Source organism: Takifugu flavidus, chromosome 2 (assembly GCF_003711565.1).
Source record: "Takifugu flavidus isolate HTHZ2018 chromosome 2, ASM371156v2, whole genome shotgun sequence".
NCBI classification, from domain to species: Eukaryota; Metazoa; Chordata; class Actinopteri; order Tetraodontiformes; family Tetraodontidae; genus Takifugu; species Takifugu flavidus.
This window is the reverse complement of record NC_079521.1, coordinates 9,582,338-9,609,901: the sequence shown is the minus strand read 5'-3', so window position 1 is coordinate 9,609,901 and position 27,564 is coordinate 9,582,338. Positions and strand designations below refer to the sequence as shown.

Here is a 27,564-nt window from a genome sequence, read left to right as displayed (position 1 = left end):
CTAGTGTAAAGATTCACGGAGCTTCACCCAGTTTATGCAGCCGGGGATCAGACCGCCAAGGTCCCTGCCTCCGGCTGCTACCCAAAACACAATGCACCCGACCCCCTTGGCCCCTCCTGCAGGTGGTGAGCCCACGGGAAGGGGGTCCCATGTTGCCTCTTCGGGCTGTGCCTGGCCGGACTCTATGGGTAGAGGTCCGGCTACCAGGCGCTTGCCAGTGTGCCTCACCCCAAGGCCTGGCTCCAGGAGGGGGCCCCGGTGACCCGCATCCGGGCAAGGGAAACGTAGGACCAATGTCATTTTCCATCATTAGTGGGTCTTGGGCTACGCTTTGTCTGGTCCCTCACCTAGGACCTGTTTGCCATGGGTGGCCCTACCAGGGGCATAAAGCCCCAGACAAGGGAACTCCTGGGATCATTGGGACACGCAAACCCCTCCACCACGATAAGGTGGTAGCCCAGGAGGGGGTCTTCGAGGGTGCATGGGAGTTTGCCCAACCAGTCCACGTGTGTTTTGTTGACTTGGAGAAGGCATTTGACCGTGTCCCTCGGGTGGTCCTGTGGGGGGTGCTCCGGGGTGTCGGGCCCGCTGATACGGGCTGTCCGATCCCTGTACGATCGGTGTCAGAGTTTGGTCCGCATTGCTGGCAGTAAGTCGAACTCGTTTCCAGTGAGGGTTGGTCTCCGCCAGGGCTGCCCTTTGTCACCGATTCTGTTCGTAATGTTTATGTCCGGCCTCAGATATCAGAACAAGAACAAGATCACGGGTACAAGCGGCTGAAATGAGCTTCCTCCGTAGGGTGGCTGGGCTCTCCCTTAGAGATAGGGTGAGAAGCTCTGCCATCCGGGAGGAGCTCGGAGTAGAGCCGCTGCTCCTCCGCGTTGAGAGGAGCCAGATGAGGTGGCTTGGGCATCTAGTTAGGATGCCCCCTGGACGCCTCCCTGGTGAGGTGTTCAGGGCATGTCCCTCCGGTAGGAGACCCCCGGGAAGACTCAGGACACGTTGGAAAGACTATGTCTCTTGACTGGTCTGGGAACGCCTGGGGATCCCCCCGGATGAGCTGGAGGAGGTAGCTGGGGAGAGGGAAGTCTGGGCTTCTCTCCTTAGGCTGCTGCCCCCGCGACCCGACCCCGGATAAGCGGTAGAGGATGGATGGATGGATGGATGGATGGATGGATGGATGGATGGATGGATGGATGGAGCTTCACCCATTCAGCTATTACTAAAATACTGAACTATGACTAAAAGACCGAACTCTGATTAACTCTTAACTGAAGAATGAACTTAATATCAGTAATATAAAGCCTACTGCTGTAATATTTCATTACATTTCAGCCATATTTTAGTACCATTCTTTCAACAGTAGTAGTTGCAGTCTGCCGGCAGGCGGCGCCACAGACGGTCTGTTCGGTTCTTTATCGGGAATTTGGTGCAGAATCAGTTGAATGTGGGTCACCTGATTACTGTAAAAGACCGATTTTATTCCAGATTTTTATTTAAAGAATAAATATTTCAATCAAATTAAACGGAGCGGGACCCTGTGTAGCTCAAAAACACTTTATTTTCTTATGAATAAGAAAATAAAGTGCGTGTACAACAATGTACATTTTCACATTTGCTCCGCATTCAGGACGAATCCCGTTTGGAGATAAATAACTCCGCGGAGGTGGATTTTGAGTTGTTTATTTTTGATCTATAACATGGTAAAACTGCAGCTTTATCTAATCTTCCTGCTACAGGAACTTTTGGCTGCAGGTTCCCTCCTGTTGGCAGCCCGGGGAGCCTCTCCTCCCGCGGTCAGCCCGGCTAATGAGCAGCGCTCCCCGCGCCGGCCATTGGCTGTCCCGACCGCCGAGGCTGGCAGGCGCAGGCGACGGAGGAGCCGCATCGACGGACCGTGGTGGGAATACCGAGACGATACCCCTACAGCAGACACCCGCAGCAAAGCAGAGGGCTGATTGGGTTTTTTTTATTTATGTTTTCGAGTTTGTTTTAATTTTTAAAGCGATCCGAATCGTCGCTAATGTTCAACGTTAGCAGGAAGTTTTTGAAGCGAGCGATGATGTGGTGACGCGACGCCACCGAATCAACGGGAAGCTAACGTTAGCAGCCGTGCTAACGTCACTAAGATTATTCCCCATACACGGCGTTTGGATGCATATTTTATGACTTTATTTTAGACGCGTTTCGTGGTTTCGGAAATGTAACACGGCTAGTGTTACTGGAGTACGTAGTTCACTTTTGTAGAAAAAAAATAGAGCCAATGCAAAGACACATAGTCGATTATTCGCAAAGTAGGTATATGAACTAGCGTTGGCTAACTAGCGGGCTAGTAGCTAACGTTAGCTATGAAACTGACTTCAAGCCAAAGAACTGCTTCAAATTAGCTAACAGTAGCCAATCTACCCTCGTTTGTACGTCAGTCAACTCTGTCGCCATATGTCTACCTGGTTGGAAATGCTATTATGTGGGTGCCGAGCTTTATATTAGAGGATGGTGAGTTGTTTTGACAAACAAAGATAGCCACTTTACTTCCATATTCAGATATGCAATCATCGAATCATCACCAGCTTACTTGATGCTAGCTTGCTAACGGAGGGTTAGCCGGCCAAACTTGGGATACGGCCCCCGCTGCTCACTTCATGTGGGTTTCTGTTTGAGGCCTTAAGGGAAAAATTGCCCACCTTCTTCACAGCCTTAATGTGTCCCAGCCTCTGAATGGAATTTATACGCCCTGAATGACATTTGTGACGGCTGAACGAAACTCGGAGGAGAGAGACAATCTCGAGCTTTTCCTGGCATCTTAAATAAGTTGGACTACAGGAGCTTTTTAAAGGAAATCGTCTTCCAAGGTGAGTTTCACACACTTAAACCCATCAGCAGTGCCTTTCCCCATTAGCTCTAACTGAGATCCGAGTGTCTACTGGCCAACACCGGGCTGATTTAACCATATAATGATTAAACCGTTATCCCTTTAGGAATAAAGGAGATGCTCAGGGTTCCGTTCATTCATTCCACCACAGTGTTTCTCTCCTCTTAACTAGCTGTTTGGTGGCTTTATGGAGCTCTGTCATCCTGTGGGACGGATCATCTCGGGATGCTGAGCGATCCTCCCTCAGGGAACGCTGGGCCCGACTGGGCTGACCCGCGTCTGGAGTGCCGGGACGTGTGTGTTGAATGGGATGTTAGCGGACGAGGCTCGGTGGACTCGAGTGGTCTCAAACGCTGCGACGGGTCAGCTGATGCGGGGGGTGAGAGGGAGGCCGGCGCCGCGGGCTCCTCCTGCGTCCCAATTCATGCCCGTCGTTTCCCGGAGGCGCGTTAAGCCCGGCTCGCGTGACTCTTCGAGTTGCAGTGCAGACTAAGCTGCTGGGTGTGTAGCGAGGTTCTAAATCCTCAGGCCCGTCCGCCCCGCCGGCGTGGGACTCCCAGGACAGCCGGGGGTGGGGGGGTGACGGAGCAGCTTCAGCTGATTGTGGTGTCTCTGTCTCCAGCTTCTGCAGAACTCGCTGATTAAATCACGCCAGAGTTGCACTGTTGAACTCGCTGAGCGCTGCTCCGGTTCCTTCCCCTTCCGCAGAGTTCTGAACCAGCTCAGCGAAACCACCCGTGTTTTTTTTTTTTTTGAAGGTTCGCAGTCTTTAACGTAGCCGTTTTTATCGCGAGGTCTAAAAATGACACTTTCCAGAGTGGAACCCCCCCAGAGTCCTAAGAATAGTACAGAGCCTCCATGTCCGTGAGCAAACGTGCACGGGCTGTTGCTCATGGACGAGCTTCTGGGCTTTTCTGGGCTTTTCTGGGCTTTCTGTCCCTGCGTGTTCAGAGATGCTCGGCTGCCTCTCATGACCACTTTGACAGGAATCTTTCATATTTCAAACGTGTCAGATTACACCAGAATCACTCTCCCGGCAGAGACCTTGTCGGTGACCTCCATGGCGACCACGTTCCGGTCCACCCGGAGCCGGTGCTGCTTGTCTGCCGCCCTTGTTTAAGAGCTACTGTTGTTCAAGCCCCGGTGATACCGGTCCCACAGGGAGAACGGACCTCGGGAGGGTGTGTTTCTCCGCTCATCTTCTCTGTGCTTGCAGATGATGTGCGAGGTGATGCCGACCATCAGCGAGGCCGAAGGGCCCAACGGGGGGAACGGCGCCAGCCGGCGGGGTTCCGGCTCCCCTCTGCACTCGGACTCTGAGGGCCACTTTGAGTCGCTGATGGTGTCCATGCTGGAGGAGAGAGATCGGCTCCTGGACACTCTGAGAGAGACTCAGGAGAACCTGGGCCTGACCCAGAGCAAGCTCCACGAGGTCAGCCACGAGAGGGACTCGCTGCAGAGGCAGCTCAACACGGCGCTGCCCCAGGTAGGTCCACGATAATCCCACTGCGGAGAAGTTCTGAAGGTCCCAATTATCCCTTTGTACCTCTGTGGAGGAGGCTCAACCCACCGGGTTACTTCCTGTCTGCCTCGTGGGCTCCCCTGTCACCTGTGAAGTGGTTGTTCCCCCCAGTCTTATCAAAGATCTCCTGCAGAACTTCAGCTGAGGTGCAACTAAGGGAATAAAAAAATCCCGCCGGCTGGAGGAGGAATTCCAGGAAGAATTCATTACACGTGTGCCACTGATGTTTCATCCCGAGGGTGCAGATTTGGATCGGAGAGGTCCAGATTGGATCCAAAAGCTGCCAACACTATAAGAGAATTCTGTCCCATTCTGGCCTCCCTGAGCCAGGAGAACCTCCCACGGTCCTGAGGGAGATGGGTCTGGACCCGTAACGGTCCCAGTTAGGCTGTGGTCTGAGCCCTCACACACCAGACCTGCACATCCTCCATCTGCCTCAGATCCTTGTTCTATTTCTGACCCCCGTCTGCCCACTGCGGTGCCACTTCACAGCAACGCTCTCAGGTTTCCAGTTTAAATGATGCATCAGAGCCGGCGGATCACCTCAGCACCAGGGTGGATCCGGTCGGTGCCGATGAACCCCCGCTGGTGAGGGCTAGAAGGTCCCAGTTCAGAGGGCCCAGCCAGTCATTGGTGTTAGCATTGTTAGCATGATGGCAGCCAGCTGAGCTGCGTTTACACTCTCTGGCTGTGAGTGTTCACCGGCGCCCGTGGGGGGGTCGGATCGGGTCTGAACCTTCCTACCCTCCTGCAGATGGACTGGAATGCACAAACATTCCAGAGCAGCTGGCTCAGGCTTCAGCAGCGCTCTCAGACTCTGGTGACCTGTTCAGTCACTCTCGGTCGTCTCGGTTCCGTTTTCAGAGTCGCCCGTGACCCCAGCGCTGCATCAGCAGGGTGGCGGTGGCCTCGTCAGCGCTTCAGACGCGGTTCCCCGGTCCGTTTCACGCCCCAAATGCCGCAGTAGCGGTGTTCTCGGTCCTCTGGCCGCGGAGGGCTTCAGTTTCTGTGTTCGATGGGTTTTGTGTTTCCAGCCGTCAGGCTCGGCGACGGTTGCGTTGCAACGCTGGTAAGAACCCGGTCAGCCTGAGTCAGGATTCATCTTTTAATCTTTTGGGCTCCACATCAGCGCCATCGTACAGGAAGAGTAGAGTAGAAAAACTCACTGGCTCCACCTCACGGCTGCGGCCTTCTTTTATAGGGCTCCAGTTATCGATCGGGCCGATCCGAGATGCAACGCCGTCCTGTAATGATAACATTCGTACAGTTCTTTGTAATGAGGGCTTTTAAAGGAGACAATGGCTGCTTCTTCTGAACCTTCTGAACCGACGCCCGACTTGTTCTGTGACATGAAGTGAGGTAACGTTACGAACCAGCGTGGGTGGAACTGAGGCGGCGATGCTGCTGGGATGTTCAGAGTGTTAAAGCTTTTCAGGAGGAGCCACTTTACTGCCAAATGCTTCATGTTTTAAAAGCAAACATGCGTAGATGTAAAAGAAAGAAATAAATCGGGTGAAGCAGCACAAAGACTTTGGATGTTGGTGATACACGTAGGTGTGTTAATCCCATTTCTTATCAGCAGATAACTGCTGGTTCCTGACAAACGGCTGGCACCATGCTGTTTACGCAATCACGGGAATTATCTGATAACTCCAGAAACGTGATGATGATCAGTTTATGACCCCTAAATGACCTCCTGTTCGCCACCATCCAGGAGTGAAGAGTCACAGAAAAACTCAGAGGGATGATTCTTTCTGACTGGTTTTTCATCTTTGCTTCTGTCAGGAAGGATGTGACGGATAAACAGTTTACTGATGGAGCACGACTGATTAAGCACCTCAGATTTCATGTAAACTATGACCTCATCCTTTCTCATCTCAAGGCCTGATGGGAGTTGTAGTTTGACTCTTGTGGCTGGCTGATGGGAGCTGTTGTTATCTCATTAGTTTTTGATGTTTGCCCCCTCAGGAGAACAGATGCCGTCGACAGAGTCAGATTTCAGGACGCTCTAAGCTTTTAAGAACTTCTCAAGTCATTATGTCTGATCCTAGTATGCTGGCAACATTTGGGGAAATCCTCCTAATTCAGTTCTGTGGTGTGTGAACTTAACGGGCTTGCATTGGCGTTAATAAAGGCTTTAGAACGTTAATTAATTATGTGTCAAGTTGCACATAATGGTCAGCTTTTTTCCATTTGTGACCTGGCACTTGTTAAAGTGAATGAGGAATTATTTATTTATGTGATGTTGTGTCTAAAGTAGCACCTGAGTGTTACCCAGAAATCTTCCTGAAATTGTGACGACTTCTGTTCGATCAACAGTTTTCTCATTCAAAACCGCTTGAAAAATACATCGCGTTGCACTTTTGTTTTTATATTTTCAGAGATAAATGGTGTTTGAGTCCAGCGCAGCAGTGGTGCTGCACCGACTGCTTCAGTGCACTGAGCTTTAAAGGCCTCTACACACATTCATTTGACCCCCCCCACCCAAACACCAACCAAACACCAACCTTTCCAGATATCTCCTCCCAGTTTCACAGATATCTCCTCCCAGTTTCACAGATATCTCCTCCCAGTTTCACAGACATCTCCTCCCAGTCTCACAGACATCTCCTCCCAGTTTCACAGATATCTCCTCCCAGTTTCACAGATATCTCCTCCCAGTTTCACAGACATCTCCTCCCAGTTTCACAGACATCTCCTCCCAGTTTCACAGACATCTCCTCCCAGTTTCACAGATATCTCCTCCCAGTTTCACAGATATCTCCTCCCAGTTTCACAGATATCTCCTCCCAGTTTCACAGATATCTCTCCCAGTTTCACAGATATCTCCTCCCAGTTTCACAGACATCTCCTCCCAGTCTCACAGACATCTCCTCCCAGTCTCACAGATATCTCCTCCCAGTTTCACAGATATCTCCTCCCAGTTTCACAGATATCTCCTCCCAGTTTCACAGACATCTCCTCCCAGTTTCACAGACATCTCCTCCCAGTTTCACAGACATCTCCTCCCAGTTTCACAGATATCTCCTCCCAGTTTCACAGATATCTCCTCCCAGTTTCACAGATATCTCCTCCCAGTTTCACAGATATCTCCTCCCAGTTTCACAGACATCTCCTCCCAGTCTCACCGATATCTCCTCCCAGTTTCACAGACATCTCCTCCCAGTCTCACAGACATCTCCCAGTTGAAGGGCTCACAGCACAGCTCAGCCCAGTTGTGGCCTGTCGGCTCCACTGACTCACACCAGTTTAACCTGCTGCTGCTGAAATGGGAGCAGATCAAATGCTTTTTTCTTGTATAGGAGATTAGGGCTTTTAATGTATGTAATGTGCACGTTTGCTTTGATTAAACGTTTATTTGGGGATTGAAAATCCATCATACAGACACAACAAGCAGCTCAATGTTGATGGTGATCTGGGGCGCCGCTGCTGTTTCTTACAAATGCATCAATAAGTTGAAATCTTTGCACAGCAAATGCACGTGTGTATCAGATTTGCTGGGCAGGTGACTTTCCCCACACACACTCAACACGTTGGATTCCTCACGCTAGCAGACTGGTGTATGAAGTCAGAGCTCTGAGAGCTGCCGTGCAGCCCGACCTCAGCATCTGCTCTGGAATGTAGGAAGTAAAACACTGTAATTATTTGTGGGGCTGCCGTTTATGGCCTCTCATTGGTTAACAAGCATATATAAACTTTGGTTGCAGCCAATGGTGAACTGCTGCTCGCTCCTGTAGAATCTGTGCCAGTGGCTGGAAAAGCTCCGAGGCTGCAGTGCAGTTGTGGAGCCTGGAGTTCCAGCAACCCTCCCAATCCCTTCCTCCACACAGAGGGAGGGAGGGAGGGATTGGGAAGGTTGTAGTTTTTAAAGGGCAAAAAATCAGGATGGCACATTCTTTTGGTCCAACTGTGCATGAAATGCATAAAGGCAAGATTGTGCGAGCTGTGATAGAAAGTTCTGTAAAAACACAAGAGGTTGGACAACCTAAAGTTGAGTTTCGGGCAACATTTGAAGTTTGAATGTAAAACAGAACAGAAATATAGCTGAACTGATCACGTGGAGGCTTTGAAAAGTAGGCCAATGCAAGAATGGAACAGACCAAAACCTGTTCAGCACAAAAACACGGCCGCACAAATCCTTTGTGTGCAGACAGGACTCCTATTGAGAGTGGACTGAAGGGCAGAGCGTCATCTTCACCTGTCTGGGACGTCACACCAACACAAAACAACCATCCCAGAATTAACTGGAGATGCTGTCGGGGCCATCGGGAGCGGCACTGACGGGTCACTGTGTTCACTCATTTCTGTTGTAGGAGTTTGCTGCACTAACGAAGGAGGTGAACGTTTGCCGGGAGCAGCTTCTGGAGAAGGAAGAGGAGATCGCAGAGCTGAAGGCTGAGAGGAACAACACCCGGGTTCGTATGAGACCCCGGTCCCTGTGGGCCGCGTTACACTGACTAATCCATTCACGCACACCCAGAACTGTCACCAACAAGTTTAAAGATTAGACGAGACACAGTTTAAAGATGAGACACTCTTCCTACAAGGCCCACACCTGGAACCCCAGTTCTTCCCAGTACAAACTGGGTAGGACAGAAAACCCGGCCAGATCGCGGGCCTCGCAGGCCTGGGTTGGTGTAGCTGCACGTTACAACATAGACAATCCAAACCATAGAGGCAGTGGTCAAAGGTGCGTATAGGAATTAAAGGCAAGAAATCTGGATTTTTTTTGCCGGAGGAAATATTCTGAAAGTGGACGTCTTTAACTTGGAGCTGCGTCCCCGTGGTCTCAGCCTTTACTCAGCTTAACCGTTCACCCTGAAATAAACACGTCCTACTTCTGTTCAGGGCGTTCAGGGGGAGATGTGTCTGGCTGCAGGCTCACAGTCACACACTGAAACATGTTTGTGATGCTGCACACTACTGATAGCGACAAAAACTAATTTGTGTCTCCACTGTTTTGGAAACCTGCTCGTCCAGGGTGTTGCTGGGTCCCCACAGTGTTTCAGATGCTGAATCTAAATTTTGGTAATGGGCTCAGAAGCGTGTGCCTCGTGACCTTCCCGTCTCTGACAGTCACCTGATCTCTTGTATTTTATTTATATTGGACACTGGTGGTCATGGTGTTCAATTTCACCTCATCAGTGATAATCAACTTTGCCTTCTGTTATTTTATGTTGTATTAGATGTTTTCATGACCCAAACTATGAGGTCTTTAGTTGTTTTTCATTGGTGGTTTTTGATCAGTAGTTTGATTATGTTAATAATCCTGTGACTGCGAAGTGCTTTAATCCAGAGCAACTGCACTCAATTATCTTGTTAGAAGTACAGAAGCTTTTGGATGAAAGAAGAAACATCTAGAAGCAGTTAGCTAGTATGACCTGGACTTTTGAGATCCTACATTGTACCACCACAGACCCACTGCTGGATTTACTACTTGTCTAATTAGTCTAATTATTCTATGCAGATAGGAAATAAATTCCCACAGCAGTCATATGTTTTCCCAGATGTAGTCCCGAGTACCACCGTTTCAGCTCCCTTGCCTGTGTGTTTAGCTCTTGCTGGAGCACCTGGAGTGCCTGGTGTCTCGACATGAACGCAGTTTGAGAATGACGGTGGTGAAGAGACAAGCACAGTCTCCCGCAGGAGTCTCCAGCGAAGTGGAAGTCCTCAAAGCCCTGAAGTCACTTTTTGAACACCACAAAGCTCTTGATGAGAAGGTACGACCGCGCCTCTTCTTCTGGGTCATCGCAGAAGCTTTGAGTACATGTGAGCAACAGATTTTGAAGGCGTGAGACAAACGGATGTGAATGCTTTAACATGCAATGTAGGTGAGGGAGCGACTTCGTGTTGCCTTGGAGCGATGCAGCGTCCTGGAGGAGCAGCTCACCGTATCGCACAAAGAAGTAAGCTAACAACACAAAATAGAGAAAACACAACCCCTGAAGTTGAAATGTGTTTGTGTGACATGGTGTTTGACAACAGTACCGATACATATGCCATTAAAAGCTTTGTTTATGTCATCTTTAACAAATGACTCTGAAGTGGGTTAGTTGACATATGCTAACCCCTCAGTGGAAATTAGCCACAGAATTTGGCAGCAGAAGTGTTTCCAGTGTTTTCAGCAAACATCTTCCCCCATGCTGCGAGAGCAGAGCTGTGTTTCCATAAACCGCTGATCGACTTTGAAAACTGGAGTACTTTACGGAAGGAAGTTTGATTTTACTGCTGCACTAATTGCTGCAGGTTGATTTACAACATTTTGTTCAACTCTGGTGTTTTCACAAGATATTTCCTGCATAGTTCTATATTTGGGTTGTGTTGATGCTCTTCCTCTGCAGTTCTTGCATATAATTTTGACAAATATGCCAAATATTTAGAGCTGAATGATAAAAATGATGACTCCTGATTGCATTGAGTTCTCCATGACAGCCAAGCTTCAGTGCATGCACTGAGTCTAAGAACGATATCCACATGTTTGAGTGGGTGCATAACTCCAGACTGAATAAGATTAAGATTGACAAAAGGCCCAGCGGATGTTGGGGAAGTGTCCTAGATTTCTTCTGTGTTTCATGCTACATCATCCTTCATCCCGTGGTCATCTTTTGTCCCTGGAACCACATGCATGCATCAAATTGACCCTTTGCCATTCTGCTTTTATCAGAAGTCTTACCTCCTAAGGCGATATGGCTTTTTCAGATTTAGCTTTCCTCCTGTGGTCAGAGCATTGTAAGATGCAGCTTATTCATTTGCTACCAGAATAGCTGTGGTATGAACTTGGGGTTGTCAAAGAAGTAGCTGCTTATTACACTTCATAAATATACACACGGACCACATTGTTACTGTTGTGCAGTAAAAAAGTAATAACATCTCGGGATTAAAAGAGACAAACGAGTTTGCGCTACTGGCCACGTGGTTGACCAGATGATAATTATCAGGGTTTTGGGGTACAAATAAAAAGCCATTCACATTCTCCCATTTCTTTTAGTTGGCTTACCACAGGGAGCAGAGCAGTCAGAGGAGAGGGCTGGCTGATGGGACGAGCGAGGTCAACCACAACTCTGAGAACACACCAAGCACTAATGGCAAGGTGAGTGTCCACAAAAGTGTGTGTGTGTGTGTGTGTAATTGTGCGAAAAGGCCAACCGGGTGGCAGAATTTCTGCACGTCTATCACATCTCTGAATGACATCATTTATTAAATCATTCACTGGTCTCACCTTAATTTTAAAAAAAAAGGCCTTTTAGGGGAGTTTCCTTTGTCTACAAAGTTGATTGAAAGCTGCCACTGCTGTGTGTGTCCGTGTATGTTCTACAGAGGGCTTCAGATGGTTCACAGAATCACGAGGAGGAGTCAGAACCTGTGTTTGGGAAGGTCAGCGAGCTTCAGGATGTGGTGGACCGACAGACTGCCGATCTGGGCCAGATGAAGGAACGCATGGCCACAATGGTGTCACGCATCAGTGAGCTGGAGGAGGACCTGGACACGGCCCGTAAAGACCTGATCAAGTCTGAAGACATGAATACACGGCTGCAGCGAGACCTGAGAGAGGTATGGAGGAGCATTCATCTCTTCCAAGACTGTGTCTGAATGATGATCATCCATTCATTTGCGGTTGTAGTCGATGGCTCAAAAGGAGGACATGGAGGAAAGGATCACCACGCTGGAGAAACGCTACCTGGCAGCACAGCGGGAGGCCACGTCTGTCCACGACCTCAACGATAAGTTGGAGAATGAAGTAGCCAACAAGGAGTCCCTCTTCAAACAAGTATGAGCCTCCAGTTGTTTGTCTGTTCTCTGTATTTGCCTCAGTCATTTTGGTCTTCAGAACATCTTGTGTATGAAGCTACAACCTCCAGCATTTGTCTCTACTGGAACTATTTTAGTGTTGTTCACGTTCATTTCTAGCACTCTAGGCTGCAGTTACTGAATTTCTGCTATGTTCACACGCTCATCTGCACAGCAGGAGATGAATGGGACGCCTCGGGCTCACTGACTCGTTTCTTTGTATGCTCTCTTTGAGATGGAGATATCTCTGGTGGTGTTCATCTTTGTTTCATTTTGAATGCTCTCCCTCATTTCCTGCCCATCCCACTTTTCCTTTCCTCCATTTCTATTTTCTCCTCTACCTTCCTGACAGTCTTATTTATAGTGAAATTCCTATAAATTAAAAGCAAATCTTGAGGCCACTGAACACTTAGTTCTGCCCCCAGCCTGCTAGTAACGGTTGGCATGTTTTAACGTTTCTTCCAGAGTGAAGACAAAAACCGCCAACTCCAAGAGAAACTGGAGCTGGCTGAGCAGAAGCTGCAGCAGACCATCCGCAAGGCAGAGACGCTGCCGGAGGTGGAAGCAGAGCTAGCTCAGAGAGTCGCTGCTCTCACAAAGGTACTGACATTTGACCAGGTTGTTTGTGGTCTTCTGGGACATTTGATGTCATTAATCTCACCAGTGAATTCATTGTTGTTGGCAGCAAAAGAGGCAAAATGATTCAAATCTGTCGGTTTCCCAACATTTCCATACCTGACTGTATGTATCCAGAATCACCAGCACCCAAAAGTGTCATAACACACAAATTCCCCAGAAACATCCTGGAATCGGATGCACTTTTGCAGCAGTACCGGTATATGTGAAGTTATCAGAACCTTGGAGGAGTTGCTCTTCATCATGACTAAAACTGTTCCCTGAGGAAGCTGCAGAGGAAGCCATTGTTTAGGTTACCCCAGATACCCACAGGGAACTATTTTTAGAGGGTTGGCTCATGTTTTTGTCCATTTATAGTTTGACTCTATATCAGTCAGCATCTACTGCTGCTTTGCAGACGGTCCAGTACCTTATTAGTATTGAAACTGGCTCAGTGTACGTCTTTGAAATGTAAGCATGCCTCTATCTATAATGATAGAACAATTCTTCTTTCTGTCCTTGTCTAGGGACAATGACAGTCCCTACACACAACAAAGACACCACAGAGAAAGGATAGTGAGCAATGAGTAACCTGACTTGTTGATAATATATCACTAAGAATTGCTCTCTTATTAAAGATACTGGGGAAACTAGTATCACATGTTCTTCCAATGACTCCAGTCACTCCGTGCCTCCATCGCTGGTCTGCTGTTCCAGCTGATTGTCTCCTTCCATGTTCTGTCTTCACGTTTAGAAATGAACAATGATCCATCTTAGAATCTGCAGCCTCGTCAGGTCTCTTTCTCCCACCAGTCTTTTGATTGTTACTCACTAAATGTGCTGGTTTTCTCCTCTTTCTTGTGTCTTTCTGCCATTTTTCTGGTATTATCTGATCCATTCTCCATTCGTCATCTTCCTGTCGAACCCATAATGTGTCCTGTGTGACGCTAAGACTCGGAACAAGGTAGATCAGCTCTGTTTACAGAGTTAAGCTGTCTTTGCTGGGGAACTGTACTGAACTTAACGGGCCAACAGACCTTAATGCGGCATTTAAAGAGCAGTGATTCCAGACAGACTGATGGAGACATAAATAGAGAATTTTTCCTCGCCCGACCAGTGCCTGGTTAAGTGCAGTATTAGACATTAGAAGAAAAGTCTGATCCCTGCTGCTTCATGTGCGCGTGACCCGTGTTGATGTGTGCTTCATGCTTACGCGTCTTTTTTTAATGCATTTTGTTTGGCTTCCAACACCAACCGACAGGAAGTGCCAGCAGTTTGACACGCATTAAAAGTTGAAAAAAAAATTCCATTTTAAGAACTTCTCTATGTGATTGGCTTTATAATAATTAGAAGTTTATATCTTATATAAAGACTGTAAGAATAATTTAAATGAATGCTTGTATAAAATGACAATAATTGTTACCACAATAATTGGCTCAAATCTGCATTATATCTTTTTTTCTTTATTAAACTTGCATGATTAAAATATAATATGTACTGCCCAGCTAACATTGATCATGACAAGACATTAGTAACAGCCTATGACTGATAAACCGCGTTGTATTTTCTGATATTCTCAAAATACAAAGGTTTCCTGAGTGGGGACTCTGGTCACCTCTAGAATTTAGGACATAAACTTGTTCTGGTGAAAATTTCATGCAAATTCACTGTTAACAAAAAGTTGCTGTGGCTTTTAAGTAACTTTCATAACAGGAACGGGCGTTTTTGCCATCTCTGTGTTGATGACTTCACCCAACTGTTATTAACATGTCATTAACATACTACACATCAAACTGAGCTGTGTGTGACAGGACTGAGTCCTAGAGCTGAGTCCAAACCTTTGGTGTTGGTACTTTTCTGATTATTGGCTGTAAGCTGCGTCCTGCCACTGACACACATTCTCGCTGATGTTTATTTTGTTTGTGTTGGTTATTTTGCTTTCCTGGCTTGTCATTGTTACCAGGCACGTGTAGATATGCGCTGCCCAGTGTTGGTGTCCCTCTCATTCTTTTGAAGCCTTTGCACTCAAAATGCCAAACAGGGTTTTGGCCTTTCTCAATAAGGTCTCCTGGATGGATTTAGCTCTTTACAGGGAGTTCAAAGCTGAGTCTAGAGACTGAACTTAAAGAGACACAACCATTATAGAACAGAAGGGAATAAGACTTTTGTGATGGTCACTTTCAGGCTGAAGAGCGTCACGGCAATGTTGAAGAGAGACTTAGGCAACTGGAAGCTCAGCTAGAGGAGAAGAACCAGGAGCTGCTCAGGGTAAGAAAGAGAAATGTGGTGCAGTTCAACCAAGCTTAACCACCTTTACCTGCTGAAGTGACTGGTTCTTTTCTTCATACAGGCGCGGCAGAGAGAGAAGATGAACGAGGAGCACAACAAGCGTCTGTCTGATACTGTGGACAAACTCCTCTCAGAGTCTAATGAGAGGCTGCAGCTTCACCTCAAGGAGAGAATGTCCGCCCTGGAGGAAAAGGTGAGGGTTAAAACCCGGGGATTGTGCAATGCAAAAGAATGTGGTCAATTAAAATAGCCAATTCAAAACCTGGGGAGCAGTAGTGTCTTATTTCTAATTAGAGATGATTGTGTTGATTGAGGAGGTCTGGAAATGTGCAGCTGTACAAAACTTTTGGTTGTAACTAGCGGAGGAGAACAGCTGGATAAAAGCATACAACAGAACTGGATCACAGCCCCAAAGTCAATAGTGAGAGCATCAACTGAGCTTCTTCTGAACTTTGTGATGCACTTTTGTCTCACAACGTAATTCACAGAAACATATCTGGATAGCACTGGCACAAGATTCTCGTTCTTCCGCCCCTTTACATTTCCTCTTCTCCCTTGCTTACCTCTCACCTCTGAGGTTATAAGAAAAATAAAAGGAGGGAATGATTTGGGAAATATTGAAACTCTGTATTTGGAACTGTTTCAAAAGTTGTAAAATATGAAAGAAAGCAAATCATCTGCTTCTGCCGTGGATTTATGGGGTACAGTTATTTTGCTGTAGTTGTGCTGATCTGTTTCATCTTCCCTCTCAGAACAATCTCATAAGAGAACTGGAACACACTAAGAAGCTGATTGAGGATTCGCACCATGAGAAGGTCAGAGACAGTTTTCCTTTCTGCACTCACTGTTTGGGGGCTCTCAACACTAAATGATCTCTGTCAATGTCTTTAGGAGCAGCTCTTGATCCAGATTGAGACCATCAGGGCTGAGAATGACCAAGGTCGGAGCAGGAGCAACTCCTTGCTGCATGGGTAAGCCTGTTACCAGTTCTTACGTTTACACCTGACTTGTTTTTCAGATTTATTTATATTTTTCTTGTTTTTTCAGACGTTCTCAGATGGTCAACACTCCAGATTTCAGGTTCCCGGTGTCGTCTTCGTCAATGATGGACAGTAACTCAGAACATTACGGTGGTGCTCTGGTGCAGCGGCGGCCTCAGAAAGGACGGATGGCGGCGCTCCGTGATGAACCATCCAAGGTGAGCTCCCAGGCCCTGATGTTAGCTCTGGTGTGTCACAATCAGAAAGTTTTTGAACATCTCCTGTGGCTTGGGTGCTGCTTATTTTCCCTCCTTTGCTTCATTCTGTTGTAAATTGGAGGGCTGTTTGAAAGTTCTTTCTTTTTCATCTGTTTCTCTTTGCCTTCTCTCTGGACTTCAGCGACATGTAAGTCATTGTTAAAATAACTGCCAGACTTTTGTCATGTACGACTGCACACAATCATTTGCCTGGCTCCTCTGATTTCTGGTTTTATCCTGTGAATCCTCAGTTTGTGATTTTATTGTTCCCATCTGATCCAGGTGCAAACACTAAACGAGCAGGAGTGGGAGCGCATGCAGCAGGCCAATGTACTGGCCAATGTGGCCCAGGCCTTTGAGAGTGACATGGATGCATCGGACCTAGATGAGGACAGAGAGACAATCTTTAGTTCAGCGGACCTGCTGTCACCTGCTGGTCAGGCTGATGCACAGACTCTTGCCTTAATGTTGCAGGAGCAGCTAGATGCTATCAACAATGAAATTAGGTAACACATATGGACTTCTCAGTATTGTTTTTCAAGGTATCAATAAACTAAATAAATGTTTTTTGTTGCCTCCTGCCTGTGGTTATTAAATAACTATTAATAAATCTAACATCAAATTGACCCCTGACTTTTTCGTCCATCCAGGATGATCCAGGAGGAGAAGGAAAGCACAGCTATTCGGGCAGAGGAGATTGAGTGTCGGGTGGGCAGCAACGATGGCCTCGGAGGACGTTTCCGCTCCATGAGCTCTATTCCTCCGTCACTCTGTATGGGCTCCTCTGTAGGGGGCTCACCACCTGGTTCTGGTCACTCCACCCCAAGACGCATTCCACGTAGCCCCAACAGAGAGTTGGACCGAATGGGTGTCATGACCTTGGTAATATATATATTTTTTTGTGCTTCTTCACCTTGATTCTACATCAACATTTAGACCTTTCAAAATCGTTGTTATTGTTGAGTAGAAAGGTGTCTCTGTTGAAGGATACTAACCTGTATCATTTCATGAAGATGACAGGCGAATGGACAGCATTTAACAATGTTTTCATGTAATTGCCCCCATTCCCCCACCCGTAGCAGTATTGCTATGAGCCGTACATCATCCAGAGCTCCCTGTCCCAGCAGACACTAACTTACCTGCCCTATGGTTCAGCTGGCTTCACTGTCCCCCCTGAAGCCTTTAGCTTTTCACCGTACATGCAGGTACCCACAGAACTACCATGGCTTCTTTTCTTCTCGAGACGGGTGCAGCTTGACTCTTTCCCTCCTCCGCTAATTAATCAAGCTCCTGTTTTAATCCTGTTGTATGTCTTTCTTTCACAATAGCTCCATTTATGTGAGAGATAGCCCGGGAACAAATGTGATAGATTGTGGTTGGTACTTGTCCACAAGCTTCCTGCGTTATTTTATATCATGAGGGAAGAATTAGACTCTTTAGCTGTCCCTTACTGTGGGCGCATGAATGGGTCGACGCATGGGCTACATTTCATGTATATCTTGCTGACCTGGAAGCAGAAGCATCTCACTGATTTGTTTACAGGCTGTTGTGTGTAGTAGCAACCAGTAGGAACCCAGCAAACCCTGGAGACCACCACCATGCAGATTCAGAACATACAAACAGTAATGCCAAGTACTTATGGACTGTTGCAGCGTGACGTAACGGGTCAGCCAAATTATGACCTAGTGGGGGTGGAGTTGACTTGATAGAAGTATTGCAATCTGCTTTGTAGACAGAATGTCTGGGGACACAAATAATTTACGCCAATCAAGCGAAAAATGCAGTCCGACTTAGATGCGCATGGTAACGCACTGACTGACACATTGATCACGTTGAGTGAGGACTGAGGCCAACATGGAGTTGTTTCCTGCTGACTTTAAATGAGTCCTAAACATGAAGAGACTGGAAAAAGAAAATTATTTGAGGTGATTAAATTAGTTTGCTACTCACCCCCTCAATTTCCTCTTCCTGTTTCCCTTTCATAGCCCCTGGTATCTTCCTTGCCCTTGCCCTGCTGCGTCATTTGAGAAAAGGAAATGATTAATTAGGTATTTTCCCCCTCTGGTCAAAAGAAACTCCAAGAAATGTGGCACACTGATGGCTTATTTGCTCGGCTATTGCCAGGTCTATGAGGATTGCTGCAGGGAAAAATCCACCAAGCCCACTACCTTTTATAGCTGCAGAGTGGAAAATATGAATGGAACAGATGGTTCCTGATTCAGGTGTCACAGGTCCTGCCAGGCTATAAACAGCTTTTAATGACTGAAGCGTGTTCAGTGCTCGCTTTCCTGCGTCTTTACATTAAATAAAATAACAATATATCAGCGTAGCACTCTACTTTGTTTGGCTGCACCCATCCTGCCTCCTGAACTGACTTTCAGTGTGATCCTGCAGTGTTTCTTCTGCAAAAGGTATTTCCTCCCAGAACTGCATGTCTTTATGTGTGTGCGTGTGCATTCACACTGCTAGGTTTGGTGTGTGTCACACTACTAACTGCTTTTCTTCTCTTTCTTTTTGCCATGCTTCAGCCTAGTGACCTGCGCAAGCATCGCAGGAAGGTAAACTAGAAGGCTGCTGTAAAGACCGAACAGCTGCTCTGTCCCCCAAACATTAACACTACTGTTGTTGGTTCATTAAGAGGGAGTTCTGTCACTTTACAGCTGAAGCCATGAATGGACTCATTAATGATATGGTTGACAGATGATTCATCTAGAACAGTCCAGCTGATTCATTTATATACCCTTTAAAGACAACATGTAGCAAGACTTCCATCTTTTCTTTTCTGACAATTTTCCTTTTTATTCAAAAAGAAAATCTATTTATAATCTTTTGTAATAATCTTTTGTAATAATCTTTTATACTTGAGACAACAGAGACAGACCTGGAAACCTGTTTTTTGTCCCGTTAAAGCAACAGTGTCACGGATCAGGAGACAATACTCTTGTTTTTTTTTAGTAGTAGCTCACTGACATTGAAAGCTCATATTATAATTCATTTTCAGCCCGCTCACCATAACATCCAGAATGAGCCCTGTCAAGATTGTGTCCCACTGTTCCACAGGCCACCCAGGAAGACAAGGCCACGATCCGCTGTGAGACATCCCCTCCCACCACGCCACGCTCCATGAGGTTGAACAGGGAGACCGGCCATGCTTCAAGCCACGAAGACATCAGAGACATCCGAGGGTGGGGACTGTAGATGTTCATCGCTGCTGAGGATTTCTGTTGTTGTTCCTTCTTCTCACGGTTCTCTCACCTTGCTGGTGGACAGTCTGTCCGGCCTGCAGGACGGTCAGGGCAGCAACCCCAGCAGCAGCAACAGCAGCCAGGACTCCCTCAACAAAGCAGCCAAGAAAAAGAGCATCAAGTCTTCCATTGGACGCCTCTTTGGGAAGAAAGAGAAAGGCCGACCCAGCATTCCTGGAAAAGACTCTACCAGTCAAGGTCAGACTATAGATTTCATAAGAGTATTGAGCAGTTGTGTTACTGTAGTCAGGAAATAATGACAACATAAAGGCACCTGACCTAAAAAATATACAGAAAAATTAGCATTGCATTCATTTTTAACAGTTCTTGTCATGTTTCCAGCTGGCACTCCCGAATCAGAGAGTTCTCCGAAGGATGGTTTAGGAATGGGGACCCTGGGGGGTCCTGCAGAGAAGAACAGGAAACTTCAGAAGAAGTAAGAGTTTTTTCTAAGAGGATTGTAATGTATATGTGCATATGTTGAGTGTGTAGGCATCCGGTGTCAACAGCGCAAGGACTGTTCCTGTAATCTGCATCTCACACCACCACCACTGTCTGACCCACGCTGCTTCCAGCCATCCACCCCACATCCTGCTTCATCCCCACATTTCTTTGTGCTTTCCCTGATTTCTTATGTGAAACAAACATCACAATCATCATCATAAAAGTGGTTTTTCATCTGCGTAGCGTTTTAATCAGCATCCATTCGTAATTTTGTTTTTATGTTGCCAACCTCCCTTCTCTTTTTTATCATCTCATTCCATGTGTAGTCCAAAGACAGGGTAAGTAGGTTCATATTGCTTCTGCTTTCCCGTCTCTGCCTTCCTGCACTTGGCTTTCATTAACATCACTCTTGACTCTCAGGACCCAGAATTTTGTCCCTCTGATGGCTTTTCCACGCTGTGCTTTACCCTGCAGTTCACGTAGCTAAACTAACAAGAGCGTGTGCCTCCGGTGTTTTCAGTGCGTTATTTTCCTCTCACAGCATGTTGTCCACTGGAAAAAAATAGAAATAAGTAAAGTAATGAAAAATTAAGGAAGAATAAAAGAATTAAAGCAGTTGAAGGTTCACTAGTTAAACAAGGTATTTGTGAGGGCCTGTGTCTGTCCCTCACGTGCAGCTCCATCTAGTGGTCAAATATAGCTACTTTATTTTGTCCAACTGGTGAAAGAACCTGAATGAGGCCCAGTGTCTTACAGAACCTGCAAACCTGAATGTGCATGAAATGGACGAACATAAAGTCTTAAACTGCTAAGAAGGTTCCTCTTTATGCATGTTGTGGAAAAATCTGTCCATACGAAATGAAACTCTCTGAAGACTGGTTCTTCCATGTGTTTTGTCCTCAAAAAAAAGGTCTGCTACTATGTGGATGAGTGTTTAAAGTTAAATTCTGTGTCTTTTCCAGGAGAGCATGTCTCTATTTCAGTTTTCCTGTCTCAGTTTCTGTTTTCTCTTAAACCTCTGCTGTTTTCATCCTGCATGTCTGCTGACTCAGGGTTGTGTGTGTGGATTTGATGAAGAGCATAACATGCAGTTTTCATCTGTGGAGCTTTAATATACGTATATGTGTGTATATTTGACTTAGGCATGAATTATTGGAGGAGGCTCGAAGGCAGGGCCTGCCCTTTGCTCAGTGGGACGGACCGACTGTTGTGTCCTGGCTGGAGGTAATGCAATAGTAATGATGTGAGGAACAATGTAATAATATGAGGAAGACTGAAAGAGAAATTGTTGATGAAACTCAAATTTTATTTGGACATTTTACATTTGCAACCAATCAGCCTCCTAAGAATGATATAGTTTTCTGTCTGAATCCTGGTACAAATTGACTTTGCCATTTACATCTTGATCTGTATTACAGTAGTAGATCTACTCCTACTTGATTTTACTGTTGTGAATGAGAAGACATTGAATTAACTGTATATATTTATTTGATATGTCCAGATAATTTGAGCTTCTGTGCTTTGTTAATCCAAATGTAATGATGTTTGTAAGCCATGGGTATAATGTGACTGTCCCTTGTCCTCCTGAGCAGCTGTGGGTGGGCATGCCAGCCTGGTATGTGGCAGCCTGTCGTGCTAACGTAAAGAGCGGAGCCATCATGTCAGCGCTGTCGGACACAGAGATCCAAAGGGAGATTGGCATCAGCAACCCCTTACACCGTCTAAAACTTCGCCTGGCCATCCAGGAAATCATGTCTCTCACCAGCCCCTCCGCTCCGCCCACCTCTAGAACGGTTGGTTTTGTTTGCTACCGCATGCATTGTAAAGAATGTCCCCCTGATTTATCGTCCTATAGGTGAAGATGGACGGTTTATTACACCGATCTCCCAATGCTCCTTTTAACTCTCCTTTGCCTGCTTACATATTGAGCTTGCACTTATTGGCTGAATCTGATGAATGCTTTTTGACTAACAGTAAAGTACAAACCTTTCTGCTCTCTTTCCTTTCTTTCCTCACTCTTCCCTTTTTACATGCTCACGGGTGATTGTGGGGGTGTCACATGATCAGACCACTGGAAACGTTTGGGTCACACATGAAGAAATGGAAAGTTTGGCAGCCACGCCCACCACGGTTAGTCTGTGCCCATTGGCTAGTTGCAGGCAGCTTTCTGGTTGTGTGGTGAGCAGCTGGGCTGGGTCCAAGTTCCCTCTTGGATTGCCAGGCTTTTCTTGCATGAAATAACCATGTCGGTTTGTTATTGTCCATTTGCCTACAGGCAGCTCGAAACAATAGCCTGTTCTGATTTTGTTAGTGCTGCTTTTATGTCTTCATTTAGTGTTGGCATGTGTGTTCTGCTTCAGTAATTACCGTAGTTTTATTTGTGTGTTCTAGCTGTGTCAATTTTCTTAGCAAAGACCAGATTTTCTGCTTTCATTACTCTGTATAAACAAGAAAGACCCACATCAGAGGAGTCGTGAGCACAAAGCACTGCCTCCTGCTGTACCTAGTTATTTTATTCATAATTTTAAAGTGGCTGCCACATCATCATTTTCTGCTAAGCCCCTCTTCCTGTCAGAGTAAGGACTTAATCTTCTGGCTTTATGCTGGCTTAAACACATAATTTGCGCCATCTACATGTGATTTGTGTGATTTTTAGTGTATTGTACTGAATTCAGTGATTAGCTCTTCTGTGGTATGATGTCATTCTACCGATGGTAAAACGTTCAAATGTAACCTACAGCAGGGTTGATTATTTAAACATTTAACTTATTGTTTTAAAGTGAACAGTATCATAACTAGAATATGACAATAAATCAATTTAAATGATCAGAGCAGCGTTTAAACTCGATCATCGTCCAGCAACAGCCAGAGGGTGTAGATGGTCGTCAGCCAGTGTGGTGTTTTCAACCACAGCATCATTTACGTTGTGTGACGTAATTCTGACGGAGAAGCAAACTGGTCTGGACCGCCACCACAGGACTGACTCTGATATGCAGCTTTGTGACTGACTCTTTTGGCACCGGTACAGTCCATACTGCCCCACCCCCCCACTGTTATGGCTTTAGCACCATTTTTCTTGTGGCTTGTTTTTTGTTGAGTGATGTTTTCACATGCAGCCACTCTGCCTCTGCACGGCCGCCTCACTAACGTTTCTGTTCTTCTCACCATGCTCACTCTAACCATGCTAACACAGGAGGATGACGAGGGTAGCTGGGCCCAGGTTTGCACACTGTACCTCACTAACATGTCACCTTTCACACCGCACAGCATGTTTGGAACGATCCTTTCACGTTCTGCTGTATTTTCCTGCCTTTTGTTTGAGTTAAAAAGCTGAGCCAGCTAGCGGGTGCTGGGAAAGGAGATTATCTCTACCTACTGGTATTCAATGTTAAATTCCAATGAACCTACAGCAGTGAAAGGATTCAGTACTTTCAGTTATTTTAAGTTTTAAGCCTTCTGACATAAATTCTGTGGATTCTTTGCAGCGACTCTGAGGTGTTAGAGTAAACACATCCCCGCAGTACACTGCATAAATAAAACCATAAAATATCTAATGAAAATTCCAGTTTTAATCAACGTCAACCTCTGTCAGACTTGGAGTGATTCAGCTACCAAAATGTCCTGCTGTTTTCAGGTTCCAGGCAGTTATTTAACATTAATCGCAGCAGAAAGAATTTCATTACAGTATCAGTCTTTGAAAGTGTGGTGTTTGCCATCATCTCATGCATATTTCCACCTTCTGGGCATCACCATTGCAGGTTTGCGTTAATCTCTCTCCTCTGTGGCAGCAGACGCTGGCGTACGGCGACATGAACCATGAGTGGATCGGGAACGAGTGGCTTCCCAGCCTGGGTTTGCCACAATATCGCTCATACTTCATGGAGTCCCTGGTGGACGCCCGTATGCTTGACCACCTCACAAAGAAGGACCTCAGAGGACAGCTGAAGATGGTGGACAGCTTCCACAGGTAAAGCCTGAAGTGCTAACGGTGACGGGTATCGGAGCTGCTGAGAACGGAGGTGATGGAACGCTGCTGTTGTGTCACAGGAACAGTTTTCAGTGTGGAGTGATGTGTCTGAGGAGGCTCAACTATGACAGGAAGGAGCTGGAGAAGAAACGGGAGACATCTCAAATGGACCTCCAAGGTAACAACTCTGGTGATTTCAGATGCATCTCCAATGCCAGAGGAGCTCCATGAATTCTTTAAAACAAAGTGGCACCACACAGCTGCGTGACTGTGCTGCCTACTGGTGATTTTAGATGTGCTGGTGTGGAGTAATGAGCGTGTGATCAGCTGGGTCCAGGCCATTGGGCTGAAGGAGTACAGCAGCAACCTTTATGAGAGCGGAGTCCACGGAGCGCTGCTCGCTCTGGACGAGATGTTTGACCACAACGCCTTGGCTTTGCTGCTGCAGATCCCCACACAGAACACACAGGTACACTTGCATTCTCACCAGTTTAGCCCTGCTGGATCTGAACGTAGACTCAGAGACTGCCAGATGATGAAATGGCCTTTGTCTACCTGTCATCCTTGCAGGCCAGAGCAACTCTGGAGCGGGAGTACAACAGTCTGCTGGCCTTCGGCACGGACAGGAGGGTAGAGGAGGTGATTCTCTCACACACTTGTGTGCACACACACACACACACACACACACACACCAAAAACCAGCAGTGATCTGCATCTGTCTTTATTCATACCTTCTTCACGTCTGCAGGATGACGATAAGAACTTCCGCCGCGCTCCATCGTGGAGGAAGAAGTTCAGGCCCAAAGACATGAGGGGGATGTCCTTGGGAGTGTCCGACACTCTGCCCGCTAACTTCCGGGTGACGGGCAGCAACGCCGCTTCTCCCTCCATGCAGCCAAAGAGGAGCGCTATGGACGGTAAGCTGACCACGCCGCTGCACGTTTCACCGCCACTCTGGATCTGCAGACTGCTCACGTGCTTTCGATTCTTCTTGACTGCCTGTGCTGCTTTCTTGGTTTGTTTTCTTTTTTAAACTGTGCTGTGACTAATGGCATGTCTTTGCATGTGACTTTTGTGCTGCCATGGAAACACAGGAAGTCAGTCTATACAGAGACTGGACACTGCCACAGTCAGGACCTACTCTTGTTAACACACAACGGTAAGATGGATGCGCCCCAGTAATGTGTCTCAATATACTGAAACTTTCCTTTTTGCTTCTGCACATTGAAAGTTCTAATGTTTGTATTATTCCAGATAATAATGTACAGATTATAACAGCACCTGGAATATGGCAAACTACTGAGAAAGGAACAGAGAGAACAGAAATATTTAGTCTATATCAATAAACAATAATGTAAAAAAAATTCTTGGGTTCATTGGAAAATAGTCTTTTAATACACCTCATTCTCTTGCTTAATGGGTGAAGATGCACTGTAAAAAGGTGATTTATCAAAATAACAACAGTACCCACAATTTTACTGATTAGCCCAGCATTTGAAGTGAAACTCTGGACAGGTTAACTATCAGAATGTAAACAGTTGTGTAGAGTGTTATTAAAAAGCATCATACTGTAAGTTTAACTATTTAAAAAAAAAATAAAAAAAATAAAAAATTGATTAGGAACAATTGTTATTTTTTGACAACACTAACGGCTGTTAGCTGCTTTGGTTCAGTCTCTCTGCAGCTTGATTAACACATGTTTCCGCCTGTCCCCCCCCACCCCGTCTCCCCCCCCCCCACCCCATCTCTCCCCCCCACCCCGTCTCTCCCCCCCACCCCGTCTCTCCCCTCTCCTCACTCACCCACGCTTCTGCCCTGTCGGTCACCTCCCCTCTCAGTTTATCCTCATTATTTCTATAGGTAACCGCTGGTCTGAGGACGAGGGGGAGTTCCCTGCCTTCAAGACCAGGATGATGACCTGAAAACATCTCTCAGAGGAACCTTTTTAGATTTATCCTTGTTTGTTATATTTATGTAAGCTGGCAGGACTTTTGAATTGATTGTTAGAGTTATAATCCTTTTCCTCTTTTGATCAGCCCACTTTTTAAACACTTTCTCCACTGTGCCCATATTAAGCTCAGATGTTTGTAACAGAATGTTTAAATGGTCAGTTTGTATATTTCTACCAGCAGACATCTTATCTAATCTTTTTTATAATCCTCATTCTATTGACCAGATGTATTTTTCTCTCTCTTTGATTTGATTCTAATTCTTGTGTTTGTGATATAACTGAATTCATATCCTCTGCCCATTTTAACGGATGTAATTTTTCTAGCCCGTTATTACCTGTGATTATTTTGTGTGTAAATGCAGCTCTTAGGTCACTTGATTTGTGAATATCAGACAAAATGCTGGAGTTGTTGTCATGTTTCACAAATTGCACAACACTGAGTCACCCATCAGAGCAGCTGGCGAGCCAGGCCGGGCGATGGCGTTGACTGACGTGAAACAGGAATCCTATCTTCTGCCTCGTCTTTGTCATATCCTCGATACCAAAACAAAAAAAAGGTTGAGTTTAAGAATTAAAGCCATATAAGAGTAGCAGAAAAAAGGGCTTCTCTCCCAACTGAAAATGTCACTGGTTTTTCTCCTGCTCTCCTCCATCCACATCCTACAGGAGAATATTTACCATCCTGACATCAGTTTTGTAATTCTCAGTTATCCTCCATCTAATTTGAATCCCAATCTGATTTGTTTTTTAATTGCTCCTCTCAGATATTTAATTTTTTTTACATTTTTTTTAAATTTCTGAGGATTTTGAATTCCCAGTTTACAGCTGGGGAGACGGTTCTCAGGGCGATTTTTTAGAGAAATGTCATAAATGGATATTTTCACATTCCACATATCATTCTTCATCGGTGGCCCTACTTTCTGTAACCCTGCTGCTGAAGCACCAACACCTTTTCCCCGCCTCACCCTGCCCACCCAGAATGTCCCTTTAACCAAGCAAACCTCTATCCACTCTTGAAGAACTCGCCGGGTACTTGACCTGGAGGATGTGAAACGTTACAGACCAGTGAAGCATCCGGTGACTCTGTCAATGGACCAACTTCCCCGCGGCCCCCCCAGGGTCCCCACTGTGACCCCCCCCTCCTAACACACACAGTGTTCTCCATTTGACTGAAGCCCCAGTTCTCTCTTGTGAATGTAGCCCCTCACATCTGTCCAATCCTCAACACGGGTTCCAGCTTGGTCTCCATGGTGACAAGTAGGAACCCACGATTTCTCTTATACATGTAACTGAGTTAGAAATGCTTTTTTGTTGGTGATTTTAATCTTTTAATGCACAATGCAAATCATGTCGCTGTCATTTTATTTCTTCTCTTCCTGATCTTGTAACAATGATGTACAGCCGGAATACTTATAAACTATTTTTATCACGACATTATTTATTGCTTACTTTCAATAAAATACTGAAACATATTTTCTGCTGCAGCTGCCTGTTGTCACTTCTTTCCACTAGGAAACTGGAGTATTAGGCTGGCATTTTTGATAACTGCCCTGATCAAAGATAAATTAGGAAAATAAAGCAAGACCACTTTGATACCTGTTCTATATCTTTTATTTAATATATATCTCTTGTAT

The 27,564-nt window shown here is 46.1% G+C and overlaps 1 protein-coding gene across 16 annotated transcripts; it reads left to right on the top strand.

Moving 5' to 3' along the window:
• Window positions 1–1,746: 1,746 nt before the first annotated feature.
• Window positions 1,747–27,402, top strand: ppfia1 (PTPRF interacting protein alpha 1). 16 transcript variants are annotated; one of them, XM_057015241.1, is made up of 32 exons: window positions 1,748–2,852; window positions 4,089–4,358; window positions 8,708–8,809; window positions 9,950–10,114; window positions 10,226–10,300; window positions 11,383–11,484; window positions 11,712–11,945; window positions 12,016–12,162; window positions 12,648–12,782; window positions 14,982–15,065; window positions 15,148–15,279; window positions 15,839–15,901; window positions 15,978–16,057; window positions 16,134–16,284; window positions 16,606–16,829; window positions 16,974–17,205; window positions 18,852–18,881; window positions 19,384–19,508; window positions 19,594–19,766; window positions 19,911–20,004; window positions 20,339–20,350; window positions 21,155–21,236; window positions 21,605–21,805; window positions 22,080–22,142; window positions 23,206–23,232; window positions 23,801–23,979; window positions 24,060–24,157; window positions 24,273–24,448; window positions 24,550–24,618; window positions 24,728–24,896; window positions 25,074–25,138; window positions 25,840–27,402. In XM_057015241.1, the coding sequence occupies exons 2-31, from the start codon at window positions 4,089–4,091 to the stop codon at window positions 25,127–25,129; spliced, it is 3,750 nt and encodes a 1,249-aa protein (XP_056871221.1). In that variant the 5' UTR covers window positions 1,748–2,852; the 3' UTR covers window positions 25,130–25,138; window positions 25,840–27,402. The 16 variants fall into 16 exon arrangements, with proteins under 16 accessions (XP_056871204.1, XP_056871193.1, XP_056871260.1 ...); XM_057015234.1 differs by having other exon boundaries at window positions 25,818–27,402; XM_057015344.1 differs by having other exon boundaries at window positions 1,749–2,852; window positions 23,804–23,979; window positions 25,818–27,402.
• The last annotated feature ends 162 nt before the right edge of the window (window positions 27,403–27,564 follow it).

Excerpts from the sequence above, each read along its gene's own strand:
- ppfia1 (XM_057015213.1), top strand. The coding sequence starts at position 4,089 with ATGATGTGCGAGGTGATGCCGACCATCAGCGAGGCCGAAGGGCCCAAC. Across the intron at positions 15,902-15,977 it reads AGGATTCGCACCATGAGAAG|GAGCAGCTCTTGATCCAGAT; the intron begins GTCAGAGACAGT and ends CAATGTCTTTAG. Across the intron at positions 22,143-23,205 it reads TGGCAGCCACGCCCACCACG|GAGGATGACGAGGGTAGCTG; the intron begins GTTAGTCTGTGC and ends ATGCTAACACAG.